Source organism: Leptinotarsa decemlineata, unplaced genomic scaffold, assembly GCF_025532065.1.
Source record: "Leptinotarsa decemlineata unplaced genomic scaffold, Ldec_3_MD MMD2_tig00026354_RagTag_RagTag, whole genome shotgun sequence".
NCBI classification, from domain to species: Eukaryota; Metazoa; Arthropoda; class Insecta; order Coleoptera; family Chrysomelidae; genus Leptinotarsa; species Leptinotarsa decemlineata.
The window spans coordinates 19547606-19573647 of NW_027412702.1; the positions used below are offsets into that span (position 1 = coordinate 19547606).

The 26042-nt window shown below is 35.3% G+C and overlaps 4 protein-coding genes across 5 annotated transcripts in view; 2 read left to right on the forward strand and 2 right to left on the reverse strand.

Annotated features, from left to right (window-relative positions):
- Window positions 1–4613: 4613 nt before the first annotated feature.
- Window positions 4614–7457, reverse strand: LOC111507134 (uncharacterized). The gene is made up of 3 exons (XM_023162392.2): window positions 7326–7457; window positions 7085–7269; window positions 4614–6039 (listed from the first exon to the last, which is right to left on the reverse strand). The coding sequence occupies exons 1-3, from the start codon at window positions 7371–7373 to the stop codon at window positions 4650–4652; spliced, it is 1623 nt and encodes a 540-aa protein (XP_023018160.2). The 5' UTR covers window positions 7374–7457; the 3' UTR covers window positions 4614–4649.
- A 4334-nt stretch (window positions 7458–11791) lies between these two features.
- On the forward strand, window positions 11792–13486 carry LOC111507135 (armadillo repeat-containing protein 7). Its single transcript, XM_023162393.2, has 3 exons — window positions 11792–12140; window positions 12193–12360; window positions 13204–13486. The coding sequence occupies exons 1-3, from the start codon at window positions 12032–12034 to the stop codon at window positions 13446–13448; spliced, it is 522 nt and encodes a 173-aa protein (XP_023018161.2). The 5' UTR covers window positions 11792–12031; the 3' UTR covers window positions 13449–13486.
- Window positions 13487–16514: 3028 nt separating this feature from the next.
- Window positions 16515–24472, reverse strand: DhpD (guanine deaminase). 2 transcript variants are annotated; one of them, XM_074184607.1, is made up of 8 exons: window positions 24214–24470; window positions 23135–23395; window positions 21169–21387; window positions 19855–19962; window positions 19697–19798; window positions 19332–19497; window positions 16920–17066; window positions 16515–16721 (listed from the first exon to the last, which is right to left on the reverse strand). In XM_074184607.1, the coding sequence occupies exons 1-8, from the start codon at window positions 24319–24321 to the stop codon at window positions 16525–16527; spliced, it is 1308 nt and encodes a 435-aa protein (XP_074040708.1). In that variant the 5' UTR covers window positions 24322–24470; the 3' UTR covers window positions 16515–16524. The 2 variants fall into 2 exon arrangements, with proteins under 2 accessions (XP_074040708.1, XP_074040709.1); XM_074184608.1 differs by lacking the exon at window positions 16920–17066 and having other exon boundaries at window positions 24214–24472.
- Fcp3C (Follicle cell protein 3C) overlaps window positions 23395–26042 on the forward strand; it is a 41822-nt gene continuing 39174 nt past the window's right edge. Inside the window, exon 1 of the mRNA XM_074184606.1 lies at window positions 23395–23847. Coding sequence (XP_074040707.1) covers window positions 23812–23847 — 36 coding nt within the window. The 5' untranslated portion in view covers window positions 23395–23811. The remainder of the gene's footprint in view (window positions 23848–26042) is intronic.

Genomic DNA, 26042 nt, shown 5'->3' on the forward strand with positions numbered 1-26042 from the left:
AGATCTTGGAAATTCAATAAAATCACTTCAGAGTTTGAATGCACTTCAGAGTTTGAATGCACTTAAGTTTTCTGACTCCACCATATTCAAAAATCTGGCCTGTTATCGTCAATCAAAAATGTGTACTGAATGAACTAGAATGATATGTGAATACGTAAGACAAATTTTGAAGAGGAATAAAATAATTTCGATGATTGTGATAGTTTACAGGCCAGTCAAGGGTTTATTCTGCTCTTTCTGAAAAGTTCCAGACTGGGTTGAAGCTATTTACCAATATTTTGGCAGTGGTCTGGAAGTTTTCAAATCTGACTTTCCATCTACAACATACCCAGCGTTGTAGTTGCATCCAAGGGACATACTACATTGTTCAGACTTTAAATCGGTTACTTCTTCTTTTCAGATGAAATAGTCTCTGTATTTCCTGTGGGTTGGGCTACTTATTGGGCGCGTACTCAGGTGGCGGATAGGGGAACGGCCAGGGGATTGGAAGCCCTGTCCGGGAAGCCAATGTGGCCTTACAGACGGGGTCGCCGGACTCCTGGTCAGTGGCAGAAATAAATAGGGAGAGGGGAACTAAAACCCCCCAAAAGCCTTTGCTAAACATGTCACGATGGACCAGCCTACCCAAGCTAAGGTTTAAGGATTTGTGCTGACAGCTGAATGGCCGCAGGGTAATATGCGGCCACGAACGATCCCCTTGGGAACTAGGCGAAACCTCGTTGTGATCATCAGCCTGCCTCGGGTAATGCGAGGCTCTGCCAGAGGTAACCAATCCTTCCCTTGCTACTCGTGGGAACACACATGAATGAAACAACACAAAAACACACTCCAACAGCAAAGGTACTTCCTGCGGCGGGTGCCAAGAGCTCCGCCTTAAAACAAGGCAAAGAACCGGCTGCTCCTGCAGGAAAACTCCCTCACTTGTGCACCTCCACGAAGGGAACCCCAAGAAGGTTGAAGAAGCCGCGCAATGACAGTAATATCGCTGCACCTTCCGAAACTTTCGCGGAGGCCACCGTGAGACACCTCAAGGTTGCCAAAGAGAGTGTGTGTTCTGCGAGTTTTGGCCTACACCTGCCAATATAAAGAAGAAGGAGATGTCTCCTAGTGACCTGTTCATCTTCCTGGAAAGGACAGGACGGACCATGACCTAGGAGGACAACTCCTCGGGAGGATGTACAATGGATCACATGTGGCCTAAGTGCTGTGAGTCTCTACTCACCCTCCCTACTCTACAGATACAGATACAGTCTCTGTATTTTTTAATTTTTATCGCCTCCTTCCCTATACTAACGGCTGATTAACGGAAAAACAGATTTTTTTTCAAACAGATTATCCTGGATGTAAGCTCAGAGTTATATCAAACTCTTAGATCTGCAAGTGCTATCTATGAATGCATGATCGGATATTGTACTTCTTTTCGTGTGATTTCTTCTCTTCTAAATTGACACCGAAATTTTAGTACTAAACTAACTCAACCAATCTAACCGCCAGTCACCAGTATGTCAGACAAAACGCTTGAATGTAAGCTTTAGGTATGCATTGCAATCAGATCCAGAACCCAGAGGTATTATTGAGAATAAACGTTACCCTAAGAAGTAATATTAGTAATAATAAATTGTGTTTACTATGAACTGTTACGTATTGGTTCACTACAAGAAAAACACTACACTGGTTTCAGTGAGTTAGGAGACCTCTCCAAATCCAGACCCCCCCCTCAAAAATATCCCTCAACTGTCCCAAATTTTGGTATTCTTTTGTCCGAAAAAAATAACACCAATGCTAGGACTCATGAAACCTGGTCTCCTGATATACTGGCCAGAGAAAAGATAACTCCTTCCTCCTCCCCAGGATCAGAATTCTCCTTTGTGAGCTATTATTGAACATTTCTTCATTTCCTCGCTTATTTGGCTAAGAACGTTTTACTGTTTTCTTCTCTTTCCGTTTTGCGACGATTTTCCGTCAATTACTAGCACGCTCTCGGGACTTCTAACAAGTAACATTTTGATTTCCCCTCTCTTTCATTGTGGCTGATGGTTGGAGTTTTTATTTAGGTATCTATCTGTATTTTGATAAGAAGAATTTGGAATCTTTGGCCACTTTCCTTCACACCACTTCTATCATGTTTTTATGAAAACTTAGTTGTGAAACTCGAGAAGAGTGTTACAGTTCTGGTAAGTGTGAGAAGTATTTTTTATTGGCCAAAATAATCAAAGAGTACTTTCAAATTCACTTCAACAACTCATATAACGGATCATAAACTATTGAATTTCATCAACCTGAAAATGAACTGCTTTGAAAATCTCAAAACTATGGATTAGTTCGAAATTCGAAAGTTCTGGAACCGAACGAGGAAATATTTCTTTAAGTGTTTCAGCAAGGCTATATTATTAGAGGGTGTTTTTCATCTACTGGTATTAAACGAATTTTAAAGAAGATTCGTGATCTGTGATTGATACAACTGACATTGACCTGAAAAACAGCTTCTCTTGTATGTCTTATCACCTTATCTCTGTTTGCTGTTTCAGAGAATAAAACCGACAAGATACATTCCGATGCATTTGCATATCAAGTCCTTGTAGCATGAAAACGATTTGTTTCATCACTTTAAGTGTAGAAGAAAATAATAAATTGATAATCAATCAGTGTATTATCATGATGAACATGTTTTTCGGAGATTCGGCTGTGACTTCGAAGCCGCTTTCAAGAAAATATGGCTACACTGCTGTTCCAATCTATCAGGTAGTGACGCCGGGGTCTTAGTCGTCACTTGGGAGCAGACAGATGAAGATCCAGTGACGAGACCTTGGTTGGTAGGCAGATTGAGACCTCAGCGTAGAGTCACAAAACCATTGAAGCATGTCCCTACCTCAAAATAGGCATACTTTCCCAAAAAAAGGTTCAAAGTTTGGGCACCTCAAAAAGCAGGAGCAGGGTCTGTGGTTTGCCCTTTTCTTGAATGGTCCGATAAATTATCTCCCGTATTTATACCAAGACACTATATGATTTCCTGGACCCGGATGTCACACAGGTTGCTAAAGAATCGACGTTTTGTCACTATCTCAGCGGGGATTTTGGCGAAAAGAAACTTTCTATGAGAACAACAGAAGACTTAAACCACGAGTATAATACAATACTCTCTGGATTTGAACCCTGAATACAACGCTTTTCGGATCTGGCGTCATCTCTCTGGCTTTCACTGAAAGCTACAGAGAGACCGAAAGCGATTTTACATTTGATCGATGTCGATAAATCGTCTTCAGAACCATGTTTATGTTCAATAAGTACTATTTGTATTTACTGTTGATTTCATAAATGCCGTCTTCTCACTGAGATTGAGAACAACAAGAAAAATTCGTAATTTGATGACTATGATAGAAGAATAGAAAATAGCCCCCATTTTCTCACAAATCACATGAAAAGTAAAAACCTGAAGTTTACGAATACAAGAGGAGGAAAATAATCAAATAATTTGAAAACATTGCATACATGTGATTTGTATGATCCTACAAGGAACCTATAGAAAGCGTAAACAATTTTTCTGTTTTAGAATTTTGAAAAGTTACACAGAAAATCGTCAACAATCATACTTCATACTCTCATAAAAATGAATCATTGATATGGATTGATGAGCGAACTAGAAAGTAAATTATTAAAACCGTTAGGGTTGATTAAGGCAGTATCTATCGTCGATATATCAGCAATGCAGAGAATTAAGTCTACGACGACATAGGCGTTTTTGTTCTGTGCTCCATAACATTTCAGAAAACAGTCAAAATCAATTTTCTAGGATTGAGAAAGTTCTAGACATACGTTTCGACAATATTGATGTCAATCTTTACAGTTATTTCCCAAAGTCGTTCAAAGAACTGATTAGCACTGATATAGCGGTATACAGTGCGTGTGGATATGGTTGATGTTGATAAGTAATATAATATGGAGACTTTCAAATCCATGAAGCCATGTAACAAAGACGACATCGAAGCCGAATCGTAGGTTTGAGGTCAGATATATTAATGGTTCTGGTTTCAAAGCATTCAATGGAAAGGTTTCCAATGACTGAAGAGAGTGGGGAACTTATGGGAGCACCCTTCAGATCATCACACTTTATTGTGAGATTTCCACTGGACAGTTTACAAAATCGCAATAACCGTTTTCGTCAAGTATTAATCAATTCCATCACAAACATGTATCTATCAACAACACTTGGAACAGATCCACGAGGACAACTGATGAGCAGATTTCAAAAACCTAAAATTTCTTACTGAAAGGTTAATTAACTTTTGGGATTTTCAAGTTTTGAAAGAATTTATGGCATATGGTAAAATACCTCGTAATTCCGGTGTGAAATCTACCAAATCGCAATGAGAATTGAGGTTGCGTTGCTGAAAGCTGATGTGATGACTGATCTAGAATGAGAATGTTCCAACAGTAACGAAGTCGAGGGAGATGAGCTGTTCCAAAGAATCAATATCGGAGAAAAAATTGCACTAAATGCAAGAATTGATACAGACTCGCTCACAGTATCTGAAATAAGTCAATCATCGCGAAAAGAAGAATAATACTATCTCAAAAATAAGCCAGATGATTCAAAACCTCCATTCGAATAATAGTTTCTGTTTTCAAACATATAATATTCGACTATATAACTATTCTATCATTTGACATTTACGTCGTTTAGGTGCGAAAACATAATCAGGTATATACATTCTTCTTTCGAAAGATAATATTTTCTTATAAACCCTATTGACCTCTAAGTGTTTAATGACTGTGTAAAATTGTCTCGAAGTTTTTATGTTGAATTTTTCGATGATAAACTCCCGAGATTTATTTCTCGAAATCTCCAGCAAAGACGGAACTCTCGGCAAGTGGAGTATCTTAAAAGTAACGTAGTCGTCTTTGTTCAGATCCAAATACCCCGTCATCAGTTTAGGGTAAATACAGTAATCTAAAACCTGGTAGATGGCGTTGTGTAAGTATTCGATGTCAATCATTTCAACAAGCTGATCCAGAAGAACGTCCATCTTATGCTGAACGTCGTAGATCAGTCTAGAGGTGTCTGGAGGTCTTCTACCAATGAATTTTATATCCATGTGGAGCATGATTTTGAAGAGCTCGCAGTAGCCGTAGTGAAGGAAAACTTTACTCATATCAAAACTGGTAACGATGTAGCCATACATAAGCAATCGACACGTTAGCTTAGTTAGTTGGTCGATAGACAACTGATGAAAAAAATCGCACAACCTAACGATAACCATGTAAAAATCCTCTGCTGTGCTTATGGAGTCTACAACTTGAGCTAGATTATCACTTTCAATTATTATATCGACATACTGCTTGAAGAATTCTTTCCTCAAGGTCCCACATATCCTCCACAAGATGCTTCCAAGAGACATGTCGTCTCCATCATATTTCAACCTATTCCACACCAGCTTAAAGTTTTTCGCGTTGGGAAATTGCAGGCACAACGAAAAAGCGTCTACCAGGTCGTAGCCGTAAGCGTAGTTCACGTCTGCTCCTCCTTCGATGATTTCCTCCACGAATGGTGATGAGTTTCGTATCGCCAAAGCCAAGGTGCTAGTATGGTCGTAGGTTTCGATGTTGAAATCGTCAACGTAGTCAAGTAACACGGTCTGTAATTCCACGTTCTTAGTGACGATGGCCTTCATGAAAGGAGTGAGGTTGTTGACTCCTCTCACATTGGCGTCTGCGTTGTAGTACAGTAACATGCAGACCGTTTCCAGGTTCTCTTCTGCTATGGCATCACTCAAAGGAGTATCTCCGCTGTAGTCTCTAGCGTCCAAGTGGGCTCCATTGAGAATGAGTTGGTGAGCTACCTCGGGAAATGTAACGGCAAGGTGAAGCGGAGTTACGTCTTCATAGTTTTGGAGGTTGACATTAGCGCCAAAACGAATAAGAGTTTTGGCGATATCGATATTGTCCAGTTTCAGGGAGAGAAATAATGGAGTTTCGCCGTTGAAGTTTTGAACGTTGACGTCTATGGTTGGCTGGGACAGCAGGTAGTCGAGGATCTCCGTGCTGAAACAAATTTGCAACGATCCATGACAAGCTCACTCAAAAACTGAAAAAAACTTCTTTGTCAGAGGTAACTTTACTAACTTTCAAAGTAATACTACGGTCCTACCTCATTGGCTTTAGAAGTTTCATCAATTTCATGTACAATATGAGGATTCAGTGAATTCTTCACTTGACGAAACGAAAAAAACATTGACAAATTTTGTTAAAGAATAAAATTTTCATAGGTTCAACTTAGTCATTATCGATGGTTTGATTTTTTGTCATAATTAGTGAATAGGTAATTTGATTTGTCTCAGCAGATATGAATTGATTGGTGTACAAAAATAAGTTTATCCTGTAATTGAATATTTTGATCAGATATCCAAAGATTTCACCCTGAAAACTGATATGAATATGGGATGGAAGGAAAACTGCAGAGAATATACTACATGTGGAAAATTACTCTAGCAAGGAGTTGGGAGCTAATTAAACTGAATGACCGAAGAAAACTATTTTTTGTGTGTAATTGTTCGGCAAGCCTTGTGGAACAAAAACTTTCGGCATGATAATAATAATAGTGATAATAATGACAATAGTAATAATTATCATAATTATTATGTATTGTTTTTGGAAAATTACATCTCATAGCAAAAGTAAAAGCCAAACGAAAAAAGTGATTCTGCTCTTTTTTGGTTTACACATATATTTACATGCAGAGGTAATGACGGTATGAACAGAATGAGTGAAATGTGACACATGGTAATTTTGGAAATCGGGAATATTTTCTATGTGATTCTTTTAGAATCGATATGGAAACTATAACTTTCATTTGTGAGAATAATATATGTAGTCAAATTTCCTTCACTTTATATATTTTGTTCATTTGTGTTTCATGAATGTTACTTATCTATTCATTCCACAACGTTTTCGGTATCATGAAAGAAAATCTGGCCTGATATCAATCAAAGTGTTCCAACAAAACACAATATGAAAACAAGATAAAAGTCTATATTTATAGGCGCCTTACATTATTTATAAAAACTTATTTTCCCAGTCTGCAACTTACTTATTTTTCAATACGGATACATGTAAGGGTGTGTTGCCACTACTGTCGTTCACATTTACCGATTTTCCCAATCTAACAAAGTGCCTTACTTTTCGAAAATCTTGTTCGACTACCGCTCTTAACACCCCGTAAACCAGTAAGGGATTCTCAGTTATTTCCACGCCGTAATTTGAATACTGCTTGTCCTAAAAAAAACAATTTCGCACATTTATATATTTTTTTATTTGAAGCTTCCTCGTACCACTTCAAGAAATAATTCTTCGTCGAATTTGTTTCTAGATGAAGCCATTTCATGTTTATTTTGCACTGCAGTCAATTCTATTTTGGGATAGCCTTATATGTGAGAGAGAAACCGTTCTATTAATGTTTTCAGTTTCGGTTTTGGTTGCCAAAATAACATATATTTTTTTCTCATTCAATGTGGTCATAATTCCGTTAGTGAGACACAAGAAACGCATGAATAAATGGAAAAACAAATTTTTCCCAGAGACAAATCAATCCCATCACAATTTTTCCACTTCCTGTCTCTTGTCAAGGTAAGGCCGCGTCCAGGTTGAAATATGTACTATACTTCCTGTATGGGAGAAAAACTTCTCCAAATAGGCTCTAGCTTCGACTCAAGTACAGGGGTAGGTAATTTGCAAGGGTAATAATTTATATAAAAATATGTGCGTATATTCATGATAATAATACTCATTTGCAATACTCTTTTCGACTCACGTTCCACTAACCAAGTTGGCATCTTTAGGAGATCGAGTACATCAATTCCTAACTTTAAAACTGGTCTCAATTTACATCTAACACACATTAATGATTTCTGATAGAAAAAAAAATAGATTATCAAATGATTGAAAGAGAACGATATTTCATATCTGCGAAAGCAGCCAAAGGCAATAAGAGAACTGATAATTTATTTGAGGACGTGAGGAACTGAAAAACACTTTCACAAAATGTAAAATTTTTTTGCACCGACTTTGAACAGGAGTCTAAAGGTTTATTATCCTGTAGTTCCTAAAATATGTGGTCTACCAAAAATTCACAAATCTGGCAAGTCGGTGCGACCAATTGTCTCCGCCACAAGTTCCTCTACTTGAGACAATTGAGTTTTGTTTCGTTATTTCACGTAAATTCATAAATAAAATTAGGGATGTAAAGTTGCGAGATGGAGATATTTCAGTATAATTTGATGTATCCTCGTTATTTCCAAGTACCCCTATACCAAAAACTATTGAGTAATCGTGGGATCTTCTCAATGATTTCAGTGGAAATAAATCAAAAATTACATACAACTGTTGAAAATCAGCAAGGCACAGAATGACTTCCAGTTCAACAACCGTTTCTACAGACAGCACGAAGATCCATTTTCCCCTTTCATAACTGATCTGTTCATAATCAGATTCGTATTGGAAGCAAAAGAGAAAGACTATTTTTCACAGACATTAATTCAAAGTTTATTTTTCTTCCGTATGAACCAAGTTCACACTAATGTATGAGATAGAATTTCAGGAAAGTTGAACGTACAACTGAAGCTACTCAACCTAGAATCTTGAAATGAATGAATGAAAGTTTATTGACTACCTTACATTACATAATGTTTGTAGTAAGTCCAAATAATATCTAAAGAGAGTACAACACATAGAGAAACAAAATAAGATAAAATGAAATTTTAAAATATAGTACACTACTACTAGCTATTGTAAAATGTCGCAGTGGCGAGTGTATTCCATAGAAATACACTAGCGATGTCGAAAATGCTCCATGAAATAACTGACAGAATAAAAACAATTAGTTAGTAAACATTCTTTTAAGCGCTTCTTGTATTTATTGTTTGATAGGATTTTGTATTCCTGCGGTAACAGGTTGTAAAGATTATAATTTAGAGAGTTTTTCTGTGATTTGGTTAAGCGAAAACGATCAGTACGAATATTGCCTGCAGCTCTGGTATAATGATTGTGAATATCGGATTGTTTGCGCAGACACATTCGATTTTTGTGGATCTCGAGCAGAGCCGAGAAAATGAATAATGAAGGCAAAGGCAATATGCGTAATTGTGCAAAAAGGGGCTGGCAGTGATCACGAAAACTCACATTGGCAAGTATCCTGATTGCTTTTTTTTGAAGTCGGAAAATATCTACAAATATATGCAGGTAGGTTCTTTGTATAGCGTAAATAAGTATCAAGAAAGGGAATCAGGAATTTCCACCCCAAAGAGAAAAATAGGGGTTTATAGATTGTATTGAATTTCGTCAGTTTTGAAGTTAGAAACCTGAAGTTTTGGGTTAACAAAAAGTATTATAACTATTTGTTTAAATTGGTCTGTCACGATACCGCTAGTTATCATATCATATTATAGGTAAAAACCTGAGCTTTTCAAAAGTTGAACAGTTTCAATATTGAATAGTTTAACTTAGATTAGTTTAAGTTATCACTTTTTCGGGCGTCCGGGGACGCACACGTCGGTTGCCTTCGACTTATACAATGCGAGCGACGAGTAATTCAAGAATAGGTCTCCAAGAGAAGGTATATACTGTGTTTGGGATACATAATTTTCATGGAATCGAACAAATAATCTCATCATGATTGTCTCAATATCGATAATATATATTGCTTGCCTTATTTTGCGTTATTTGAAGATTTTCAAAAATCTCTCAATTTTATAGAACAATTTAGAGTTTACTCGACCTAATCAATAAAATTGTTACGATAATCTTATCTACACAGAAGGTAATAGGTAGTCAATATTTCTTATCTGGAGGACATCGGTTTTCACTCAAGATCAATTACTAATTCTGTCACTCTTATCTGGACAAGAGGCCTATAGTCAATATAATTGTTACTTGAAAGACATGTATTTTCACTTAAGATTAATTTTCGAATCAAAAGAATTGAATTTCTTCATAACAATCAACACGACAAATTCTCAATTATACTATGTTGAGATGGAAACAGTATATTCAAATTCCATTTGAATTCATTCCAATATAAATTGTTCAATTTTTTATATAAAACTATTGTGGCAACTTGTCCCCCTCATAAATAAATTCGACGTGTTTTTAAATTTTTGTGAAAGGTTATTAATCTGGTAATTAGGTATGCTTAACACGTTTTATATGGCCCACTTCGAAATCGTGATGAAATTTGATCTGATGTTATATGTTTCTTGAAACTGATTGGTATTTTTCGATATAATTCATGACCAATTTATATTTTTCTCCTCTAGTAAGTGAATTCCATTTGTATCTGATTTGTTATTTTAGCAGTTTCCATTAATTTTTGAAGTCCTTTACTTCAAATAAGTGCTGAAGAAAACTCCCTTTACGAAGATTCCATCTAAGTATAAGTTCTACAGAAAATCCAAATCACTAAATATGATTTCTAACAGAAATCAATTGCCTAGACAAACTTCGAAGTTCAAAAGTGGAATTTGACAAAATTCCTAGTCCAAATCGATATTCATAAAAGTTTGATTTTGACATGAAATTAAGTTTCTCGACAAATCTATCAAATCTATCATTTATTTAAAACATAAATATATTAACGAATAAATCAGCATAGCTGATAAATACGCAAACGCATTTACAGAAATTAGCAGGAAACATGGAACAGAGCTTAGAAAATTCGGCTACATGAAAAATATAATAATTCGGTAACCTCACACACAAATATTATAATGAAATAATAATGAGACAGTATATTTTTTGGGGACCATTACGGATTGGGCGACGACATCTAGGTAGGTATTATACTTCGACCGTTAGCCATAAGGACTACACTGATTATTGCTGTGAGGAACGCAGTAGTAAACATTTCCACTGAAATGTATAATTTTCACATTAAAGTGTATTTTTCAATACGTCATGATGGATTCTCATCAAATATCGGCCAGTTCTATCATATATTTAAATATACGTTTCAATTGTGATATTCTTTCACAGAAATTAGAAAGAAAACTCTTTATAATTATGGGTTAATCCAATAGATATTGTTTTGAAGCCAATAAAAATCAGTTATAAAATCAGTAAATCAATCACGAAATTTATGTGGTTACTCTTCAACAGAGATGATTTTGTTCCCAGGTCATGAAATATTGCATTGAATGAGTTTGTATGTCAAGCTTATTGTAATGATTAATTGCATAAATAAAACTGATATGTTGTACAATCGCACAAACCATTTATCCACTTGATTCGTTGGGAACGCCAGAGTTAATTACAGTTTTAATCTTCCTCTTTGAAGATGATCACTTGGTGATAAAAATAACGATTTGATGTTGGGAAAAAACTCCAGTAATATTAATTACATTTCGTGACAAGTGGTTTGTAAAACTTAGTTTTTCTCTATCTTATACAAATATCAGATGATCCACTCTAGCACTGCTTTGGCTTCCACTTTCGATCCAGCATGTATCAATTAGTCCAATCAAAACCTTGGCGCGTTTCTATTGGTTGATGTAATCCGTCAGAAATTTTCTGTTGAATTTGAGAACGCGCCTATTCTATCTGTCTTACAGATGTAAGACGGATTTGGGTTCGATATCTGAATGGTCTTCGAAGAGTCAAAAGCAATCACCCATTTGAGACTTAGAAAGTTTTGCGCGAGTCCGCTATATTTTGAACCGTCATACTACGAACCGTATCAATGAATCTTGACAAATTAGCCCTAGAAGCCAAAGCCACAAGCCAACGATGACAGAAGAGATTCAGAAGAAGAAGAAGTAACCTTTGATTTTCAAAACATCAAAACTAATATTATTTTTGATGTAGACATTTGGTATTTTTTACAATTAATAATCAATATTTCTTCTGTTTTTTTTGCCTTTAGTACCTGTATCATTATTTGGGGAAAGAATGAATAACATTGGGAAATTCCTAATGAAATTGAAAAATTGTGCGGAATAGCAACTTCTAGGGTATTGGAATCAAATTTACAGAAATTTCACTATTACCCATGTTCAGTAGAAAGGACCAATTGCTAAAGAAAACAGGAGAAAGCGGAATTGGTAGATACGATTTTTTAAGGCAGCTTATTCACGAATTTACGACCACAACTTCATATGGTTAGTTCACTTGAAATATTTTAAAAATGTTGGATATAATTTATATTTTCAGAGTGTAAGAAGCAGACTTTGTCAAATTTAGCTAATTTTGCTTATGATCCCATTAATTACGAGTACATAAAGCAGCTTCATTTGATCGATTTATTCCTGAGTGAACTTTCAAATGATAACGAAGAGCTCATCCATTTTGCTCTTGGTGGTCTGTGTAATATTGTTTGTGGTAAGCATTCTATACTTTTTAAGGGTTAATGTCTAGTGCGTTAATCAAAAAATGATCTATTCCCGATAGTTCATAGCCAGATATATACCCGAATTAGTGTCTATTAATGCCTTAGGCCATACTTGAAAATATGCCTTTGTGGACAGGCCCAGCGCATGACAGGGAGCAAAGAGTATAGAACTAAATTGTGGTTTTTCAAAACAACAAAACTCAATGCACAACATATAGACTGTTTAGTTACATGAATCAATTTCAAATTTAGAATACATTCACTATCAAGTGATACATCTAAAGCTATTCTGTCAATTATCATTATGATGTTGCTCATCCAAGATGAAAAAATAATGCCACCTCATAATCCCATGGTTAAACAGTGGAGGGTGCCCCTGCTGGTGTTGGCAGGTAGCTCTCCTTTCAATAGAGCTTCATTCCAGCCTTTGTCTTAAACGTCTCACCTTCTGCCAAAGCCTACGCAAGAGTTGAGTGGAAGTATCTATGCTCTCATACTCAGGATAATTTTTCAAGGACAGCTGAGTAAAACAATGTTTTTGTGGTTCAACCTAACACCACTGATGAATCTAGTGTTGAATGATGCAAATTTTATTATTGGGCTCTGGTGAAGGCTGCAAATGAAAAGAAAAAGCGATTTCTCAATCGCCAGATGTTGAACCTTGGTTTTCCAACAGTGTGCTGGAGACACTTTTTGTTACTGATCATTTCATGTGTTCTAAATGTGTTTGAATGATCGATTGATTTGATTAAGCTGTTTATTTTTTCACACATTTTTCCCCATACCATTTTATGCCCTAGGCTATGACTATATCTTATATCTTATTTTTGTAGACCCGGAAAGTCGAGAGTATATAATATCACTCAATGGTGTGAAATTGATATCTTCGTATCTTCTCCATAAAAATGAAGAAATATCTCTGAATGCCCTCACTACGTTATTCTATATTTTTGAATCAGAGAATGCAGTTTTACCTCAGGATTTGGAACACACAATCATCCAGTACGAAGGACACCCTAGTCAACGTATGAAGAATTTGGGAAAAGTGTTCTTACAGACTTATTTCATGAAAAAATGAATATTACTAGGATATTAGTAAGAAATTTATGCAATGTGGGTTTAACATTGAAAAAATTTGAACCTGGAGATCAAGTAAGAATTGAAAGGACAATAACCAGAGAAGATGTCGATGCTTTCTCACATCTCAGTGGGGATACAAATCCAATCCACATGAAGGGTTTTAAGGAGTCAGCGATTGTACATGGAGCTTTTTTGAATTCACTTGTCTCTGGTGTTATTGGTACACAGTTACCTGGTCCCGGAACAATGGTGGTTCAACAGACAATGAGTTTTCCGAATAAATGTTTTGTGGGTGAAACTGTAATGATTACCGTTAAGTTAATTGAAAATAGGAAAATAATGAGAGTTGATTTTAGCTGTGATGTTGAAAATAAGGAGAAAACTGTTCTTTGTGGCAGTGCCAAGTTGATTGCAAGTAAATGAATCTTCATAAAACTCAGAATTCAATTTTTTTCTTTGATTATAATCATACCATTCCCATAATTGTGTTGACGAAAAACATCTCAAAATTCTTTTTCTAAATTCAAGATCGATCAAAAATAAAATGGATGACTTGGAAGTCATAATCAATGAATTGAAGGTAGATATTGTTATCATATCAGAAACTTGGCTGACCAGAGAAGAAGAAGAGTTCTATAATTTTCAAGGATTTTCATCAGTATTCTCTAGTGGAAAGCGAAGAGGGGGTGGTGTAGGCATTTTCATAAAGAAAAAATTTAAATTTCAAGTTGAAAAAAAAAAAGAAGATGTATTGGAATTCATTGCTTTGAAAATCAAGTCACTCAACTGTATTTTATGTGGTATATATCATTCACCTTAGGTGAATCATCAACATTTCTTGAATTTCAAGGATGAAACACTTGAAAGTTTTAATCATTACAAATGTGATATTTTCTTTTTTTGGTGATATGAATGTGAATATTTTATCTGCTGATGGTAACAAAAATCGATTATTGGATATCTATAAATCCAATAATGTATTTCTAGTCAATGATAACATTCCTACTAGAGAAACAAATAGAAGCTCCACACTCATTGATCATTTCATCACAAATTCAGAAAAAGAGATACATCTCTCTATTTCAAATATTTCACTGAGTGATCATAAAACTCATGTCTCCTGTATAAATACACAACATAAATTCGATGAATCTCCTACCGATTTTATTAAAATTAGAACATTAAACTATCAAATTCTCAAACAAAAATTGCCAAAACTTGAGAATACAATCCACCTCCATCCAAATCTTGATGATGCTTATGAACAGCTAATAGATACTTTTGATGTTCTTCTTTACAAAAATACATTCGTAAGAAAAATTCAAAGCCATGGTTTGATAATCACTTAGAAAAATTGACTAAAGAACGCAATAAATTCTTTAATAAAAAAAAGAAATTCCCTGATTCAGGATTTTTTTTTTGAAAAATATAACTTTGAATAAATCAGTTAAAAAACTATTCGAGATAAAACATATAAATATTACCAGAAGCAATTCAGCAATTCAACCCCAAAATTAATGTGGAAATGTATAAATTCTTTACTGAATAATTCAATTAATAAGAATGAAAAAATTTAAAGTTTAAATCTGAACGGTATGAATACTGATGATCCGCTTGAAATCTGTGAAGCATTTAATTATCATTTCGTTACAGTAGGTAATGCACCAACAAATGATAACCCGAATACAACAACAATATCTGATGACATTTTAATTGTTTCATATATGTTTTTTGAACCTATTTGTATATCTGAAATAGAAGATATTATTGATCAACTCAATCCTAACAAAACATGTGGATTTGATGAAATTTCTGTAAAAACTGTGGAATTTGTCAAAACTGAAATATCGCCAATTTTATTTTATATCATTTCCAAATCCTTCGAAAGTGGAAAAGTTCCAAAAAAAAATGAAAATTGCAAAGGTTTCGCCTATATATAAAAGTGAAAAAAAAACGATTTGAATAATTATCGACCAATTTCTGTGCTTCCAGTTTTTGCAAAAATCTTAGAGAAACTGATATATATGAGGCTTATAAACTATCTGGAAAACAATAACCTATATAAAAGTCAATACGGTTTTCGCAGATCTAGCGACACAGAGACAGCGGTAATGGATGTAGTGTCGCAAATCCAAATAGAAATTGATAAAAATAAGAAATGTTGTCTCTTGTCACTCCATTTGTGTAAAACTTTTGATTCAGTTGACAATTTGTTGTAAAAATTATTCAATATTGGAATCAGAGGAAATCTAGAATGGTTTCAGAATTATTCCAAAAAGCTCTCTTCAAAATATAACTTTTGATGTACCCCAAGGATCCATCCTTGGTCCTGTTTTTTTTCCTTATTTATATTAATTCACTAGCCAATTTGAAATTGAATGTTATAATTAAACTATTTGCTGATGATACTACCATTATATATTTCTTAGACAGTTACAAAAAAATTCAAAATTATATGAAGAACAATTTGAATGAAATTTTCATTTGGCTTAATAAACATAAGTTGAGGCTTAATTTCAATAAATGTTCATATATGAATATTTCCCTAAGACTAATTGGTAGGTACTTCAAATAATTCGATTTTACTTGAATATATTATATGGATTTTCATGAAATATCAGACAATTCCATCACATAACAGCTGACATATTGAAAGGTAAGGTTGGTTGCATTACAGTAGTATGCAGAATATGGAAATGAATAATTTGCTTGGAAAGGCATTTGAAGGTACTTTTTGTCATAAAGTTGTGTGTTGATTCATTACATATGTTAGGAATCACACATTGAAAGGTAAGACCTCGTTAGTCCTTAGCTCGCACAGGTTTCAACTTAGTTTTCATTTGTAGGGGGGCGACAGCTGGTTAACGGAAAAACAGATTTTAAACAGATGTAGTTTTCTGACACATAGTTACTTGCTCTTTATATATTCAATATTTTTTATACATATCACACTTTCAAATGACTAGTTTATATTCAAGGACTGAGAATTCAATGAGTTGAACACTTTGATACTCCACTATTGAATTGAGTCGGTCACTCCAATGAAGAAATGAAAGTTGAAAACTATTTTAGAATCATTTTATTTTCTTTCCTGCTACATATACATTCAGAATATTTCTATCATCTCCAGTGTAAATGAATTTTTGTAACAATTCCAAAGGAGAGCAATCGATCAGGTAGTCAGTACAATCAGGAACATTCAAATCGATGATCAAGGCATCGAATTGCTTACCAGCTTGAAAATTGCCAATTAGTCTATCTAGAGATAGCGCTAAAAATAAAAAATAATAGATAAGATTTGATGAGAGATATTTTGAATCATCTGAAATAATTTGCAAATTTTGCTATATGTGTAGTATAAAAATTAACGATTATAATATTTTTGAACAGAAGGTCTGCTTCTAATTTGTTTGTATTGAAAAGTTGTCATAAATAATTTTGTTCAATGAAAGAAAAATTCAAATCTAACCTTCTGCACCTCCTAACGTTGCTAAATAAAAAACATCTTTGTACATCAATGGTTCATAATTTTTTTCCCTGAAGGAAATGTGAACGGAAACATCTAATGCGTCACTCATTACTTTTATTAAATATGGGGAAGGGCCTCCTGAAACATCTAAAAACAAAAATAGGTGATAAATTGTTAATGTTGATGGCACTACTTTCACTTATGAAATCCACTGGATGATGATTGAAAGGTCAGCCAAATTTAATAGTTACTATTCAGAAAGTCTATAATGAATGGTTGAATTTACTTATAATTTAATTTAATTATAATTAATTTAATTATAATTATTGGTTGAAATTTCAAATTCAACGTCTCCTCTTCTGTGGTCGCTCCTGGTGGATAGTGTGCTTGATGCCCTCGATTGAAGAAAAGTTGATCTGCAAGCTTATGCAGATGACCTTGTCATCCTGGCAAGGTCCACGTCGGGAAGGTAAGCTTGTAATATCCTCCAAAGCGCGTTGGATGTTGTTCACAGTTGGTGCCTGAGGGAGCAGATATCTGTCAACCCCAGCAAAACTGTGTAAATCCCCTTCACCAAGAGAAGGAAATTGGACGATCTAACGCCACTTTCCCTCAATGGTGTGGTCATTCCATTTGGAACGGAGGTGAAATATCTTGGCATTGTCCTTGATAAAAGACACCTTGAACGCTCACTTGGAAAAATTTTTACACAAAGCCAGACTGTCTCTATGGACATGTCGAAGGATTTCTGGTAAAACTTGGGGTTTAGGTCCCAAACAAAACCATTGGATTTATGTGATGATTGTCAGACCAATGATCACGTATGGTAGGTACAATTGCTTGGTGGCCGAAGGCTCTACAGAAAACGGCCCAAGCGAAGCTCTGTGGCTTACAGAGACAGGCTTGTCTGGCTATCAGTGGTGCCATCAGTACCACACCTTCAGCGGCCATGGTGATCCTTCTAGATCTACCTCCTCTCCACATTTGTCTGGAAAGAGAGGCTAGATGGACTGCATACAGACTTGTGCACATTGCCAATTGCACAAATCAATTCAATGCAGAGTGCAACAGACTGTTGGTTGACATTGGAAGTCTCAGCATTCTGGAAATGACCTCCAACTGTCAACGACGAACTGCCTTATAAAGTACTATTCCCGAGTAGAGAGGACTGGATCCTGCGGGAGAAGGAAATATTAAGAGCAGATAGTTGTTGGTTCACAGATGGATCAAAAACACCTTCCGGTTCTGGTGCAGGTGTTTTCAGTCGCAGACCCAGGACAGAGTTATCTACCTGCCTAGGAACGTATGCGACTGTATTTCAAGCGGAAATTTACGCTATTGAATTGTGTGCGGAGAGATTGGATAAATCCAACCTCACTCACAAGTCAATAAAAATATTCTCGGACAGTCAAGCGGCGTTGGAAACTCTTGGCTCCCACCGAGCAACGTCTAAATTGGTAGCAAACTGCCAAAAAAGACTCTCTTCGATAGGAAGACTTAACAGATTGTCTCTGGTCTGGATTCCTGGCCATACTGGCCTGGAAGGCAATGAAGCTGCTGACTCTCTTGCAAAGGAGGGTGCTACAAGCGGCTTCATTGGACCAGAACCTGTCATTGGCATCTCTTTGGGCTTTGCCAAACAAACACTTAACACCTGGATGGCAAGAAGAGTTATGGACTTCTGGCAGAATCTTCCAGGATTGACTCATCCTTCGAAGCTTGATTCCAAACAGTTGTTGGACTACAGTAGGGATGAACTACGATGTCTAACAGACCTTCTTACAGGTCACTTTCATTTGAATCATCACATGCAGAGACTTGGACTGTCGGAAGACAGTGTGTGTCGCCTTTGTCTGGAAAATGAAACTGCAGAGCATATACTTTGTGCCTGCCCCGCTGGGTATCGAATCAGGTTGAGTTCGGCAGATCCGTACTCTCACCATCTGACCTGAAAGATCACTCGCCATACAAACTAATCGGCTTCGTTAAGAAGCTGGGTTTATTTGGCCGAGTGTGAATAGTTGTGAGCCACAATAAACCCTTATGGGTTGCGGTGGAGGGTCGAATAGACCCACTCATTTTAGACCTACCTACCTACCTCCCACTTGAGAACTTCTTTCAATTGCACTTCAATTTTAATTTTGCTACCCCAATCAACAATGTGTTATAAATTCTGATCATTTACTTTGAGGAGAAAGAACTGTTTAAAAAAGTTTGGAACATCTGATAGCTTTTTTTTCACAATACAAATATTCTAACTCTGCATTTAAATTTTCTTAGCTGAAACTTAATGTTATTCCACACCTTAGAAATCAATTACAGAAGAGCAGGCTTCATTCTGATTCAGATATTTCAATGGTTTATTAATATTCTTATTGAATAAGTGTGATTTATTCCAAATTTTATAGTTACCTGTTCCTAAACCCACTTTTATTCCAAATTTTGAAATTCTTTTGACATCACATAATCCTGATTTCAAACATGTATTCGAACTTGGACAATGCGAAATAGAACTTCCGCGTTCTGCTATTAATTCTAGTTCTTCATCAGTTAAATATATCCCATGAGCCAGAATGGTCTGTAAAGACAATATGGTTAACTATTATTAAGTGAAAAGAGTTCAATCATAATAAGAGAAAACAAAATATTTATATAGTAATAATATATACAAGTAGTATATATACAAAGTATAGAATTATTGATATATTTGTAAAAAAATTATTTTTAATTCAAATAACTTCTATTTGTTATTTGAGAAGGGACTAACACAAAATTACCTTTGGCGTTAGAAGATCGGCTTCATCGTATACATTTGCATATGGCATTTGGTATTTTGATTTCACCATGTCTACTTCAACGGTGTTTTCAGAAATATGGGTCTGAAAAGAAAAGAAGTTTCCGAAAAATCTCATAGCATTCAATCCTGCTTCCTCACCTGGATGTGCAAATTTTTTTCTTTGGCAATTTGGCCCAGTTTTTTCATCAAATCCATTTCCACGCTCAGTGCAAATCTAGGTGTGATGATCGGTTTCACTAAATCCGACTGGAACATAAAATAATCCTCCATGACATGAACAGATATTGCGGTCGATGCCAATCGATATTTCGTGAATTTATTGTTGTAAAGTCCACCATGTGTATTAACTGAAGTTGTGCTCATTGGTAGAATAATGCTGGGCGGAATTACTTTATTTGATGCCATTGCCGTGTTAGGAATCACACGTTAAAAGGTAAGCCCTCGTTAGTCCTTAGCTCGCACAAGTTTCGACTTCTGAAGGTTGTCGTTCGTAGGGGTGCGATAACTGGTTAACGGAAAAACATATTTTAAACATATCAGCAGTGTAATTCCGATGATTCACACAAGAGATCTCCTGATGTTAGTATTTCATTCCTAGGCGCGTCGATCAATTAATACGTAAAATAGGAAATCTTCAGAAGTCCTCAGAAACAGCTCGATTTTGATTTTTGAAGTGATAACTTCTTATCGGAGGGTAAACCGCTTCGTTACCTAACGCGTAACAGCGCCAGTTTGTTAGGCCTCTCACACATACGTCAGCCGAAGGCAGGCTCCTCCTCTCCCGTCGGACAGACGCTCAGTATTTAGTGTGCGATCATATACTGTTGACAGTATACCAGCAAGCACGAACCATTCTTTTATTATGTGAAACGTTTGAAGTTATAACTTCTTTCGGGCGTCCCGAAACGCACACGTTTATTTTAAATTTTTGATTTAATATATAATATGAAATCAGAAACCTTTTGAAGCGGGACATATTTATATTGTTCAATAAGTATGTATGATATTCAGATTTGCGTCGCTTATTTGAAAAAATCTTCGTAATAAGTAGGTACATTAGATATTCATTTCATCACGTTGAATTTGTTTTTGATGGATATAACGGTATTTGGACTATAAAGCTTCTGAGATAAATCGTATATATATATATATATATATATATATATATATATATATATATATATATATATATATATATATATATATATATATTCAAAACGTTTTTGATTTAAAATAACGTGATTTTTTTTCAATTATTTGACTATCCACAGAGTGTTATTCCACCAAAGGAACAGAGCTCAATTCTTTGTAATTACTCATTCTTTTCATCTCAAAACTATAGAAGGCAGTCTTGTCACTGTGTGAGTACCACTCGCTAAATAAAAAAGAATATGTTCTTGAACCCTTATCGTGTTATAACAGAAAGTAATTGTGTAAGAAATAAGCACTTACCCCTATTGATTCCACATACTCGATGAAATTCAATGTATTGGTAATTGATTCTTCTGGTGTCTCGAGGTAGTCCTCTGGTGCTAAAGTGGTCATGTTGATTTTTCCTATGAGTGCTCTCTGACCATACTTTTTCACGGAGTCGACCAATATTTTGGTAGCGTCGTTGAAAAGTACACCAAAATAACACGCCGTGGTTGTTCCATTGTCCAGGTTCTTTCTCTGTGGAATAATTAGATTTCAACTTGTAAGATTTATAGGATTGTTTCAATTCAATGAAGATATCTCAGAATTTAACTTTCCAGCTGAATTTAAGGCACATGGTTTATATTAGAGAAATTGAAAATTTCAGTGAGAGGTGAGAGTTCAAAAGCTGATGATTAGTAGCAGCTAGGAGCTTCTGATAATACCTCATGTTAATCCACTTTTAGATCGCTAGAGAAGTGAAACTAATACTGCACTAGTACTAGTTTATATCCGGTATGGAAAGATTCAAATGACAGTGAAAAAATGGTTGTCTCCAAGCAAGGAGATATAGAGTTGAACTTGATCCAAAGCTGAACTGTAAAACAAAACAGGCTCTATTTACCAAGAGACGAAAGTATGCACTTAGAGCTCTTACTTTGATGGAATTCAGCTTGCATCTTCCAATGAACTGAAAAACTTGACTATAGACCACAAACTGACTTTTTAAAATGCTATAAAAGATTTGGGCAACGTTTTGTTCTGTCTTAGCAAAGTCATGAAGTTTATCGTTACCTGTGTCTCAGTGTAACGCTTTATCTGTTCAGGAATCATGGAAAAATCAGAACACTGTGTGAACACATGAAGACTATAGATCTTACCTCATTGGAAATCATTTCCATATCCTTGCCAGCTACGCAAGATTTAGATGTGATTGAATATGTCATAAACACTTGTGTAACAGACGCATCGTATAAGAAGCAGCTGAGTGGGAATACATTGGTATGGTATTATGAGAGATGCAGGATGTTACTCAAAGAGCCAGGATTCAAGCTCTCTGAATGCATTCCTATCATCTTTCAAGCAGAATTGTATATTATAGGAGACATTTGCTCGAGAGAAGCGCTCATTGCCCAAGGTTACACTTTTTTCAGAATTCCGGCAGTGGAAGCTTGATGAAAAAATAACACTGATGAATCAACAGGACAAAGACAAGCTGAATAGCTTCTAGAGTGGAAGAGAAAATACCTGCAGTTAGAATGATAATTCTTATAGAACACTACTCACTGGAATAAAATAAGCAGCTGCGACAGAGTTGTCGATGGTATGGCCATTGTTGCAGAAAGTAAAAATGTCAAGCTTCAGAGTGTACAACAAGCTCACGTAAATGATATCAAGATAGTTCGTTTAGATCAGGTTTATGTATAAAAGGTCTGACTACAAATACATGTACTTGTGATGCACTGTTTGGAACTTTTGGTGTAGTAATGAATATTACTGGAGTTTAATCCCAACACCGAACCGTTATTTTTAACACCTCGACACCACCATTCACTTTGTGATTGAAACACGTGTCGAGGTGTTAAAAACAACGGTTTGGTGTTGGTATTAAACTCCAGTAATATTCTTTACAACTACATGGACAGGAAGAAATCTGGGAAGAAAACATAAATTAACTTTCTGATTTTAGTGGGATGTTGAGGGCAGTTTGAAGATCGTTTTAAACAATTTCAGTTCGTTGTTGGTCTAACAAAACTATAAAATTAAATAGCCCATAAACTTCAGGGTACTACTATAAAAGGTAATAACTACATAACGATTCTTGTAGGTATACGTATTTTTTTCATCTGCAATTTTATAAAAACCATCTCGATACCTTTCAATCCGCTGCTGTTATTCAATGATAATACTTATCAGCAAACATGTATACTACTGATTATTTACATTGAATGATTGAATTTTTCCCAACGATTAGAAATCATTCCATTTTATCTTTGCTACTCACTACCAAATGGTCGAATACTATTTCCGAAAAATTCAGATCGGTGTATTTTTTTTCCAGCTTGTACGTGTAGGTATCCAACCATTCCATTAAGGGTTTGTCGTAGCCAAGTCCGCAATTTGGATATTGAGGTGCATGAATGTGCGTATCAATGAGGCCAGGAATAAGTAGTTGGGAATCTTTGAGAATCGTTTCCTTCACGTCTTTCAAGTTAAGTTTGATTTTAGTTTCAGCCAGTGCTGATATCTCGCCTACTGCCAAGATCTGAAATGAAAAATTGTTGATACAAAGAGTAGGGAAGAATATAGATGAAATTTGGCTGTTCACATTACAATATATGCTTTGGTGATCTCAAATAACGAGCAATGTTTTGAACTTGTTATCATAGTTATACAGTTTAGTCAATTAAGCCACAGGTTCTGTAAATCCACCAGGACCAAGTCTATTTTAGTCAAATTCAGTTTCGGGAATTTTTTTATTTATTTTGGTTGTACTTGTCATCCAGAATACATAGGCAAAAATTTCAAATCGATAACATTTACCGTTATCATGATAAGCGACTTTAAAACTGTGCGTTTGTGTAAAGTTAGTATGACTTCACCAGATATGTGCGACTGGCCCCGTACTTCTGAACCACGTTTGAACAGTTATAAGACTAAGCATTTAATATTTCAGTTTGAATGAAGAGGTGTTCAGCTCTGGAAAGTTTTATTAAGGTTGGTATTGAAGTATATTTATAATATGTTACGAAAATGTATATTTTATGTAGGTACTAATTGAGTCAATTTTTGCGTGCGTAGAAGATATCAATCATACCTCTTTTAATAGATTGTTGAGCTATATCTGTTACATAGATACATTTGGAAAACACTTTTATTCATTTCTAAAAGCGTGTTTGTTTTTGAAATAAAAACCTACCTACTTCTCTTTCTGACGTTAATACCCCTTCCACAACCTTGCCTTAGCTACGCCCTTGATTTTCTAATTAACCTTTTATGACTGAATGTATTTACACCTTACCACAGAATGATGTTTACTCCGTGACCTTACCTACTAAAGCAATATTACAAAAATGATTTTACCTCGCTTCCTTGGAATATGACGAAAGCCTTTTCCATCAACTGAAGTTCGAATCTCCCGGTGCAATGGATAATGTTGCCAATTATTACTTCCGCATTTTCCAAGGCCATGTTTACTTTTAGATTAACAAAACTAGAGCACTTCCGCTTTGATCAGATTCACCCGCACTCGCAGTCTGAGTTTCAATACTTTTATATTGAATAGTTCTATAGATATGTAGTGAAACGTGGTGAATTTGACGCAGGATAAAATGAAAAGTTGAAAGGTATTTCTCAGCAGTGGCGGGCCATGTTTGATATTCCTATGGTTTTTGTTAAAACAAAAAAAGTATAAAATGTTGGATTGATGAATATTTAGTTTGGAAAGTGAAACTGCCACTTGTGTTATTTTACGAATTTTGATATTAATGAGAAAAGAATTGATTAAATCACTAATATGTTAGTTTTCAGCGGGAATGTAATTTTCCTTCATTGAAGTTATGCTTATTCGTCAGTTAATGTCTTATGCTTCCAATAAACCAGCTCTTTCTGAAAAAAACATATTCTTTCGTTTTAGAGAATCCGACAATAGGTTGAAAAATCGGCTTTTTTCATACAAAATTTTCAGTTTGAAGTGGACTTATAAAAACGGTGAAAACATTTGAAACAACCTTATATTTTAGAAGATGAATTTTTTCATCTTCTTCTTTTTAAATAAATTAATGATATTCGGGGGAAATTAATCTGGAAAACATCATAAATTTGAAGATACAATGATTGACGATTTGAAATTTCATTTGACTGTTCTGTTCATAGCCATAGGAATCGAAATCAATTATAGAGAAAATAAAGCAGAATCGGCATCAGAAGAGGAAACAATCTCCCCCTGAGCAGGTCTTGCAAATAACCTGAGTCTACAGAGAAGATGAACGTTTACTAAACGACACCAACTCTTCTTCGTGAAACAAAAGATCAAGAGATCAAACATACAATAGAGAGCAGAAGGTTCTCAGTTCTGCGACTCTTGAGCAAATCCAGGAAACTATGTAGCGCACCCAGGGAATGATTTGTCGCTTTTTCAAGATGCCATGCACTAAATTCTTGAGTAGCAGAAGCAGAATCTGCATTACAACAGGAAACAATCTCCCCTGAGCTGGTTCTTCACATACTTTTGCTCAAATGATCAGGTCCAAGACTAGAGCGAAAAAATTTAACACGAAACTTTGGAGGGGATTATTCTCCACTAGGAAATTCAGGCTTTGGTAGCAGGGCACGGACTCTAAGCACAGTGACCCTGTGCTCTACTCTACTGTGCTCTAAGCACAGTTTCTAAGCTTGTCCCACTTTGAACCGGATCCGGTTTATCTCATTGGTTCTAGCGCGAGAGAAACCTACCTATTTCATGTCGTGAAATTTCAGAACTATTTTACTGTTACCTTCACCATAGTATATTTATCTTTATACTATGCTACCATGCCGTAATTTAGTTTATTTATAATGTTTCTGAGAATTATCCAGCTGCCCTTCATATAAAAAAGTCGTTACAAAATTCTCCCCTTCCTAGTAAGCGCTTAGATAGGTTATTGTTATTCAGAACATTTTTCGCTTGTTAATACCCATTTCACTTTAAGGAATGTCATGAAAATTTTCACAAAGCAGATGAATTCATAAAAGTATAATTCTCATGTCCGAGTTGAGTAATTTTAGCAACTAGGTCATATCATTCAGATTAAATATGATTGACGCAAATGCGTTTTATCTGAAATAAGATTAAGTAGAATGTAAATGTAATGGATGATAAGCTTTGCCTGATGTACCTTGATCTATAATATCTTATAGATTACAGATTGAAT